General features: G+C 40.7%; 1 protein-coding gene across 1 annotated transcript in view; it reads right to left on the bottom strand.

Annotated features, from left to right (window-relative positions):
• Window positions 1-1,428: 1,428 nt before the first annotated feature.
• The window catches only part of LOC122560439 (protein disulfide-isomerase A2-like), a 33,129-nt gene continuing 24,103 nt past the window's right edge, over window positions 1,429-10,454 (bottom strand). The window contains exons 9-11 of the mRNA XM_043711072.2: window positions 3,544-3,725; window positions 1,977-2,081; window positions 1,429-1,872 (exon numbers count right to left, since the gene is read on the bottom strand). Coding sequence (XP_043567007.2) covers window positions 1,774-1,872; window positions 1,977-2,081; window positions 3,544-3,725 — 386 coding nt within the window. The 3' untranslated portion in view covers window positions 1,429-1,773. The remainder of the gene's footprint in view (window positions 1,873-1,976; window positions 2,082-3,543; window positions 3,726-10,454) is intronic.

Raw genomic sequence — 10,454 nt, 5'->3', positions numbered from 1 at the left:
TGCATGGTTTTGTGATTATCTAGCTTTCAGTTCAAAAGAATGAACATTTTTTGTTTTGCTTAGATAAAAGACTCATAGCTTGGAAAGCTTTCATGTCAGTTTGTAGAAGTCCTGGTTGGAGTTAAATGTAAGAGCAGAGTTTCACATGAAGAAGGGAGGCAGTTCAGAACAATTAGGAAATAAGTTACCCCAGTTTAAGGGTTTTTGTTGGAAACCCTTAATGTAGATCAGAAGTGTTTGTTTGTTACCAGATCAGATCAGAAGTGTTTGTTTGTTACCCTGAAGGGTTACTTGAAACTGAGAAAGTCTAAGCTCAGTTGTGCAATGAATCAAGGAAGAGACCATTAAATTTTCAAAACCTCAGACTGAATGAAAAGGTTAAGTCAAATCCACAGGAGTGATAGAGAAGGGGATTCTCTCTGGCATTTAAGCACGGTAAAGTGATGGTGTTGGGATAGAATACATTTTACTGTGTATTTTGAAATCCTTCAGATTGTGTTAAATGCATGTAACTTGGTTTATTCTAATTGATCTTAATTTCTTTTGCTGAATAAACTTCTGTTTTATTGTTAAAATCAAAGCTGCAGCATTATGTGCTCCATGTTTCTATGAAAAACCACCCTGTTAAATAAAACCAAAACCAAATCTGATCTATGAGGCCAGATTTCATACTGGGATTTAACTTGTCTGATAATAATACTTACTGGATTCATAATAGCTGTGTAACGATATCAAGCCATTGACTGCAAATTTATTGCTCAAATGTAAAGGAGTCATTATTTATTCCAAGAAGCAAATGCAGCATCTGTTTGTTTTTGTTCCTGTACCTTTCCTATTGTTCAATAGAAATGGACATTACCCACTGTTTGAGGTTTTCCAACATCTTGTGCTCCCAAATTTGACAATGAAGCTGTGCACTGGGAAAAGAGAAGCACTTCTTCAGACAAGAGTTCTAACGTGGTATGGGCTTAGGGCAAAGTCGCTTCATTTCTGTATCTGCAGCTACTATGATAATCAATCAGTTAGGTGATGATATAAAGAAGATTGCCTGGGCTTAGAGAGTGAGAAAAATCTGATAGTGTCTGGAGTGTCTATAACAACTCACATTTAAAACCCTATCCTATAACTAAAATGTGTGAAGAGCTTGTTAGGTTGCCATACATTCCTTTAGAGACAAAAACTGCTTGTGCTGGAATCCAAGGTAGACAAGCAGGAGGCTGGAAAAACACAGCAAGCTAGGCTGCATCAGGAAGTGGAGAAATCAACTGGGTCACCCCCAATCCTGAAGAAGGGTTACACCCGAAAAGTTGACCTGTCCACCTCCTGCTTCTCTACCATACATTCCTTCTATTTAATTTTCTTCTGTTCAACTAAACCAGTAGATGCAGTGCATTCAAACATATGGACATGAAAACCAAGTCTATGGTCTTAGAGAGTAAATTGTTTATTATTTAGAAAAGGCTTTGTTTCATGTTTAAGGTAAAAAAAGTCCTTTTTCCCAATTCTTTCATTGTGTTACAATACACTGTGCTATCAACAACTGCTTTATTAAAATAATAGTTTTCCAACTAGAGATGTGATGCTTTTAATGGGACAATGCATTATACTACAAACAACCAATTTACTAAAATAATAGTTTCTCAACTAAAAATGTTATGCTTTTAATGGGATATGGTCAACCTTCATGAAATCTTTGACATTATCAAAGGCATGATACTGTTTTGTGCCTAGTTATATTATTAAGATATACAACTGAATCTTGAAGGAGAGAAATTACAATTCATCCTTCTTAACGTCACTGGCAGTGTCCTCGCCTGTGGTATGGTGGACTGTTGTTTTGTTGATCTTTCCATTAAGAATATCATCAATATCCTACAATATTTAGAAGAAAATATTAATCATTGCAACAGTGAATATTTGAGAGACAAAACAGGTCTCAAGAAAATCACAGCTGATTGAATATAGAATATACTGACCAGTTCATCATGTTCATCTGTATCATCTTCTTGAGGTAATTGGCCACCATTGTCCAAAAACTTTGAAAATGTTTCCAGATCCCTTGCTCCTTCATAGTCGATCATCTGCAAAATAAACAACATGCAATTTTTGGAATTTATTACAAAATACTAAAATATAAAAGAGATGACCATGTAGCATTTTATAATTAATATGAAAATATGAATTCATCTTATTCGACAAATTATACTAAGGTCGACAAATTGTACTAAGGTCTCTAATAAGAAGCGAATCCTAACACCATCTGATTCTGTTGATTGTGCTGTTCGATAAGTTTATTCCCAGAGGGACCTTCATATAATGAGGGCAGAGCTTCATCACATCTTATTCATATAATTCCAGTGAGAAGCCTAGTCCATTTTGAAGACTGTTAACAATTGAACCCCTCCAGTTTACTGTAATATTTAACAACTGGTTCAATATCCAGGTCAGTAAAATGGGTCAGTGGGATGGGGCATCTATTCTCTGGAGTGCAGGGGTCTATGAAGGTGGACTCTGGCTCCTCTTCACCCCATGGCAAGAAATGTAAACATTGCTGCTGGGCTATTCACCAACCAGCTGTCAGCTGATACTTGTCAAAGCATTCATAATGCACACTCCCCTGATTCACATATGAACACAGCAATCAGGATAATATTGATATTTTGCATAGGGCCTCTACCTGACTCAGGTTAAGTATTTCAGATGGCAAGCAATTAGGCTGGGGAAAGACCTCATTGGCCAATACTGGCAAAAAAAATCTAATGCAGGTCAATTTTGAGTGGCAAATGTCCCATTTCTATTCCATAGAAAAAGATTACAAGTTCATTACGAATTTTTGTCATGGGGCTGTACCCCATTATTTTTGAAGATATAATTTCTAAAACTTTCAGCTGGTTGGAGCAGTTGGACATTGGACTCAAACTAGATAAACTGCTTAAAAATGATAAACCATCTTACAAGGTGTAGGCACAAAGACAAACAAATTGCTCTTAGGGGAATGCAAAATCCATCGCAGTCTCAGGGAGATATTAACAAAATCAAAGTATTAAAGTCTGTTCTTTGATCCTTGATGAGTTTTCTTTGTAGCTTTTCCTATGGAAACCAAATGCCAATTTTTCCAGAGAGACATAATTGGGAGATCAGTTTATCTTATCTTAAGAAGCTGTCATAACCACCTTTAAGTACTGATTCCAGTGTGTATTTCCTGGAGATTCTCTGGGTGCAGTTGCCAATGTATCAATGTTTAATGCCTTGAATTTGCTAATATCTTCCTGACACTACTTTTTTCTCATGCATTGTTTCAGCAGTGTATGATTTGTTTTTGCCACAATAATTTTATTAAAGAAATAACTAACAAAAATGATTTGGCATATATAAGAGATAATTTTCCATTCTTTCTCATCAAAGTAATCACAGGGCAAGATTGTTCGACCATTAAAGTGAGCAGTTGGAGACTCATACAAATTAGCTACGTTGCCACTATGTGCTGCTGACCGGCAGGAGACAGTCAAAATAGTTATCTGTAGAATGGGAAAATGAACAGACCTTTTTCCCTGATCCAGCAGGGAAATATTTTATGGTTGGAAATCCTTGGACTTTAACAGATTCAACTTCATTAAGCGTGGCATCCATTTTAGCAATTAAAACATTTTCATGATCCTTGTATTTCTCGCCTAGTTGGTCCCAGATGGGAGCCAGTTCTTTACAATGGCCACACCAGGGAGCATCTGTAAGATAAAATTAAAACACCAATTGTCAACAACTGTGCTCTCTTCATCATACTGCACTGATCATGTTGTATGAAATGGTGAGACCTATTACATAGGAATGAAATCAGTGTGACAAAGTGTCTTAGTTAATTAGCAACTATCCTTCAATAATGGCTATTTGTATCCAGTCATCATGGGCTGGATTATACATGGAGGGTGATTCCCCAAAACCAGCATCAATTTGGGGCAGAGCTTGCCTCTCACTTGACCACCTCTCCTCACGTTTGCTTTCTCAGGCAATAGCTGTTTAATTTACATGAAGAGGGATCTCAGTCTGTTTCTGGAAGCAAGTCCTGCCTCAAAGAGTTGCTGACCAATTGTGGGCCAGCAGGCACCATCAGCAATCAGTGCTGGTGTTGCAGGAGGCACTGGATAACCATGGAATGCCATCACACCCAAGTAAGTCCAGTATCTCACTGGGGAGGGATTGGCGGGGGACACTGAAGTGAGAGGAGCATGTTAGACTGGACTGGAGAAGGATAGATGCAGGAAGGCACATGTGTTGGGGATGGGGTGGGGGAGCCCAAAAGCACCAGGTGCCCAGGAAGGAAACATCTCCTCCAACTTTCTCTAAGCAGCAATCCCAGAGGGTTTGACCTGCCAGACCATAGTTGGATGTAGGCCTTTGCTGCAAACTGATATGTGGGAGAGGTGGATGAAGTTCTTAATTACACATTAATTGCCCATTTAAAGGCTTCATTTCAGGGTTGAATGAAATCAACACTTTGAAATGAGAGACAAAAATGAAAAGAAACATGCAGACATAAGTCTGCAGGCACATGGTGGGGGAATCTAACATGTGACCGTCAGTTTGGGGTCTGCTGGTGTAGAGGTGGTGCAATCAGGTGTTTCTGTTTGTTACCTCATGGTGTCATCCCTGTGCAGCATACCTGAGGAGTGCTAAATGCAGGTTTGAGGCTACCGCTGATTGGCAGTAGCATTGGTTATGTAAGTCCAATGCATATTTTAACGATGTGTTCTTCCAGCAGATGGTACAGCTCTGTAGCTATTTCTTTGTTAACCTGTTAACAATTGCTAGCACCTTGGTAGGTGTGGCCAATCAGCCTATTGACCACTCTTGCCTGCTGTACTGTTTTAAATTTGAGAAGTATGACTGGCACAGAATTGAATAATAATAATCTAGAAATGGGGAGGCAATGGCCTAGTGGTATTATTGTTAAACCATTGATTCAGAGGTCAGGGAGTTGTCTGGTGACCTGTGTTCAAATCCTGACATGGCAAATAATGGAATTTGAATTCAATAATAAATCTGGAATTGAGAGTCTAATTTTGACCATGAATCCATTGTCGTTTGTTGTCAAAATTCAGCTCATTCAATAATGTGCTTTAGGGAAGGAAACTGCCAATCTTACTTGGTCTGGCCTACATGTGACTCCAGATCCAACAGAAATATGGTAACCTTTGGGCTGTTAAGGATGAGCCATAAAATGCTGGCCTAAACAATGGTGCCCACATCCATGGACAAATCAAAACAAAGGTCAGCAAATTTTTGACACACTGTATCTCTGCAATTATGTCTGTTGATATAAGCTTCCATAGTGAAGGACGTCTTTACATTTTGTGTTTACTTGCTAGAGGGAGGTGTTTGCACCTCTGTCTGCAAGTGAAAAAAGTTGAATGCCAGAAGATGGCCACTGAAGACCTCTGCTGCAGAGCGGCCTATCAGTTGAACTTGTGTCTTCCAAAAGCTGAGGTGGTGGATTCTTACTTGAGTAACTCAATGAGCACAGCATTGTCTTGTCAGAGGAAAACAAGGTTGAAACTTTATTGCTGGAACAGCACAGCAGGTCAGGCAGCATCCAGGGAACAGGAGATTCGACGTTTCGGGCACAGGCCCTTCTTCCTGAAGAAGGGCCTGTGCCCGAAACGTCGAATCTCCTGTTCCCTGGATGCTGCCTGACCTGCTGTGCTGTTCCAGCAATAAAGTTTCAACTTTGATCTCCAGCATCTGCAGACCTCACTTTCTCCTAGAGGAAAACAAACCCACTAAGCAATTCATGTATAAAGTCAGTGAAAATCAGTGCTAGTAGAAAACAAACACAAAGAAGGTTAAAAAGTCCAATCTTATTCCTGTGGCTTTTAAATGAATCTCTGGATGATTTCCCAGTTCTGGTACCCCTGCATGCTCAGTGAAGATTAATTTAATTTCCAGAGAGGACATACAACATCCATACAAGTGCAGACCCTCATCATCCATATGTCCATATGTCCATATGTAAATAAAGTACCCAGCTATTTAATAGGAGCTTCTTGCTTATTGCTTCAGTATCCTTGACACATGGGTATGTTATAAATACAGTCTTCAGGTCTTCAGTCCACGAATTTGTTGTGCCCATTATTCCCCATGAGTTGACAGGGACATTTTGCAAAACGGGAACCATTGGGAACAGGGCAACATAGAGATAATGTCACTGGACTTAAAATCCACAGACTAATGCTGAGGGGACACAGGGTCAAATTGCACCATGGCAAAATGTAAAGTCAATGAATTAAAAATCTGAATATAACACTAATCTCAGTAACAATATCACAAAAGCAATTGCTGAATGTCAGGAAAACTCTATCCGGTTTCCTAATGTCATTTAGTGAAAGAAGCCTGATGTCCCCATCTGGTCTGGCCTATATGAGCCCTTCAGCCCACAGCAGTCTCATTAACTCCTAACTACTCTCTGAAATCAGTTCAAGGGCAATTAGAACAAAGAAAAAAGAACAAAGAAAATTCCAGCACAGAAACAGGCCCTTCAGCCCTCCAACCCTGCACTGATCCAGATCCTCTATCTAAACCTATCACCTTTTTTCCAGGGATCTGTATCCCTCTACTCCCTGCCCATTCATGTATCTGTCTAGGTATATCTTAAATGACGTTATCGTGCCTGCCTCTACCATCTCCGCTGGCAACACGTTCCAGGCACCCACCACGTAAAGGACTTTCCACACATATTTTCCTTAAACTTTTCCCCTCACCTTGAACTCGTGACCTCCTAGTAATTGAATCACTAAATTTTGGGAAAATACTTCTTGCTATTCACCCTGCGGCACGGTGGCACAGTGGTTAGCACTGCTGCCTCAGCGCCAGAGACCCGGGTTCAATTCCCGCCTCAGGCGACTGTGTGGAGTTTGCACATTCTCCCCATGTCTGCGTGGGTTTCCTCCGGGTGCTCTGGTTTCCTCCCACAGTCCAAAGATGTGCAGGTCAGGTGAATTGGCCATGCTAAATTACCCGTAGTGTTAGGTAAGGGGTAGATGTAGGAGTATGGGTGGGTTGCGCTTCGGCGGGGCGGTGCGGACTTGTTGGGCTGAAGGGCCTGTTTCCACACTGTAAGTAATCTAATCTGCTTATACCTCTCATGATCTTGTAGATTTCAATCAGGTACCCGCTGAACCTCCATTTTCCTAATGAAAATAATTGTAATCTACTCAACCTCTCTTCAAAGCGAGCCACCTCCATACCACGCAACATCCTGGTGAATCTTCTCTGCACCATCTTCAAAGCATCCATATCCTTCTGGTAATGTGACGACGAGAACTGTACGCAGTATTCCAAATGTGGCCGAACCAAAGTCCTATACAACTGTAACATGACATGCCAGCTCTTGTACTCAATACCTTGACTGATGAAGGAAAGCATGCCGTAAGCCTTCTTGACCACTCTATCAATCTGTGTTGCCACCTTCAGAGCATAAAGGGCCTGAACACCCAGATCTTTCTGTATGTCAATTTTCCCCAGGGCTTTTCCATTTATTGTACAGTTTGCTCCAGAATTGCATCTTCCAAAATGCATCACCTTGCACTTGCTTGGATTGAACTCCATCTGCCGTTTCTCCACCCAACTCTCCAATCTATCTACAATCTGCTGCATTCTCTCACAGTCACCTTCACTATCTGCTACTTCATCAGTCTTAGTGTCATCTGCAAACTTGCTGATCAGACCACTTATACTTTCTTCCAGATCATTTATGCATATAAAAACACAGATCCCTGTGGTTCCATCATGGATCCTTGTGGAAGACCACTGTTCACAGTTCCTCATTTTGAGAAACTCCCTTCCAATACTACTGTCTGTCTCCTGTTGCCCGGCCAGTTCTCTACCCGTCTAGCTAGTATACCCTGGACACCATGCAACTTCACCTTCTCCATCAGCCTACCATAGGGAACCTTATCAAACGCCTTACTGAAGTCCATGTATATGACATCTACAGCCCTTCCCTCATTAATCAACTTTGTCACTCCTCAAAGAATTCCATTAAGTTGGTAAGGCATGACCTTCCCTGCACAAAATCATGCTGCCTATCACTGATAAGCCAATTTTCTTCCAAATGTAAATAGATCCTATCCCTCAGTATCTTCTCCAGTAGCTTCCCTACCACTGACACCAGGCTCACCGGTCTATAATTACCTGGATTCTCTCTGCTATCTTTCTTAAACAAGGGGAAAACATTAGCAATTCCCCAGTCCTCCAGGACCTCACCTGTGGTCAAGGATGCTGCAAAGATATCTGTTAAGGCCCCAGCTATTTCTTCTGTCGCTTCCCCCAATAATCTGGGATAGATCCCATCCGGACCTGGGAACTCGTCCACCTTAATGCCTTTCAGAATACCCACCACTTCCTCCTTCCTAATGCCGACATGACCTAGAGTAATCAAACATCTATCCCTTAGGATGAGCAACAAAAGCTGATCATAGCAGCAATTGGCATGTCCCATGAGAAAATCGAGAATATGTCATAAAAATCAACTCCATTGAGTACAGATGAGTAAGGTTTATTGCCTAACCAACAGCAAAGTGCAAAATTACAGGAATCTTGGTAGATTGTTGGATAAAGTGCATTGCCTCAACAGATCCTTACCTGAGAAATGTTTCTGCAAGGTTTTTGTTACACAAAGGTGTTATTTTGGTTGTCCCTATGTTTGTTTTGTATGCAAACTGTCATTATTCTAAGAATCAGTGGAATGGTGGACATCTTCTGATAATTAAATGGGCTATGTTCAATGCAAATTATGGAATTATGCATCACTTTTGAAACTGAATTGTTCAATTCGTGGTATTGCAGTGATACCTAAGTAATAAACCAACTAAGCGAACAGGCTCCAATGGTGCAGACTAATGAAATTGCAGCGCCACTTAATTCGCAGCACAGAGACATAAATTCAATGCCTTACTCAGCAACACCAGGTGCTGGAACACTTAAAGTTTATGGGGAACTGAAAAGACTGATGTCCAAAAAGGAATTTCTTTTCCAGCCATTGCACAGGATGGAGCAAGTGAAATTACAGATTTTGTAGGAAAGGATAGAATTATTTATTTAAAACTAACTGGAATTTCCAACTTTAAATCGAAAAAAAAAACATCTTTTGGATTGCTATTCCTTTTCTAAAGCACATTTGTATTTCTTATTATTGGGGATCTGGGTGTTGCTAGCAAGACCAACCTTTATTGTCAATCCCTAACTGACTTTGAGAAAGTGGTAATTTTCAACTGCTAGAGATCAAGTACACATGTACTCCCATAGGCTTAGGTCAGGAATTCCTGGAATCTTGAGCCTGTGACAGTACAGATAGATGTTCAAATCAGGATGGTGCGAGACATAGAGGGGAACATAGATGTGTTGGAGCTCCCATGCACTTGCAGCCTTTGCCATTCTATTGGGAAGAGGCGAAAAGTTTAGAAGAAGCCTGAGCAAGTTGCTCCTCCTGTGCATCATGAAGGTAGATACACTGCAGTCACAGTGCTTCAACGGTGCAGGATATGGATGTTTAAAACAGTGTGCTGTTCTAAATTAACCCTTTTGTATTACTGTGTGCTAGTTTATGGTCTCTAAAATATATGATAGTAAAAGGTTGAGAAATGAAAAGCTGGCATAAGGAACGTTGTACTAAGGAACAGGAGTAGAGCATCTCGTCTTTCAAGTTTAAATCACCATTCAATAAGACCATGTTGTGGTCTCATCTCCACTTTGCCTTCATAACCCTGACCTTCCTTGCCTGTGGAGGACTTATCTAACTCAGTCTTCAATGAATGTAAAGACGCAACCCTCACGACCTTCTGAGGAAGACTATTCCATTCCTTATCAATCCTCTGAAAGAGAAAAAAATGCTCCTTGGAAAAGTAGACCTCAGGTGAATTTTACCAAAATTCAGCTAAGAGTCAATTTCAGGAAGGTTCATGGACAGTTTCTATCCATCACCTTTTGGAGAGTTGTAGCACGTAGTTTTATACTGTTCACCTCATTATGTATGCACCACACCCTGACAGCCCACATTCACATTATCGTGTGCTCCCTGCTGCTGAGACCTCAGGGATACCCACCACCCATGCTTTATTTAAAGCCCCAGCTCTGCATCAAGTCAATTGCTGCCAGCCTCAAACAGCCCTTTATAGTATATATATTGGGAGGGAAATGATAAAGAAAGGTTTCTGAGGGCATTGTTAGCACAGATTGCCTTTGATTGCAAATAGAATCCCACAATTGTAAAGACAATACCACTTTCCATCATCACCTGACTGATCGATTCTCCTTTTAAGTGCATCTACCCATCCTCAGCCCCATTAGAACCCTATCTAAGGCAATGCTAGTCTTTTTCTAATTCCCAGCACTGCACAACGCCTTGTCACTGTTTTATCTGGGAGCATCACATGCTGACAACATTGCACATACGAACTTGTTGG

The sequence above is a fragment of the Chiloscyllium plagiosum genome, unplaced genomic scaffold (genome assembly GCF_037043375.1).
Source record: "Chiloscyllium plagiosum isolate Xiang-an unplaced genomic scaffold, Cpla_swu_hap1 HiC_scaffold_20, whole genome shotgun sequence".
In the NCBI taxonomy this organism is placed as follows: domain Eukaryota; kingdom Metazoa; phylum Chordata; class Chondrichthyes; order Orectolobiformes; family Hemiscylliidae; genus Chiloscyllium; species Chiloscyllium plagiosum.
This window is presented reverse-complemented; position numbering and strand designations above follow the sequence as displayed.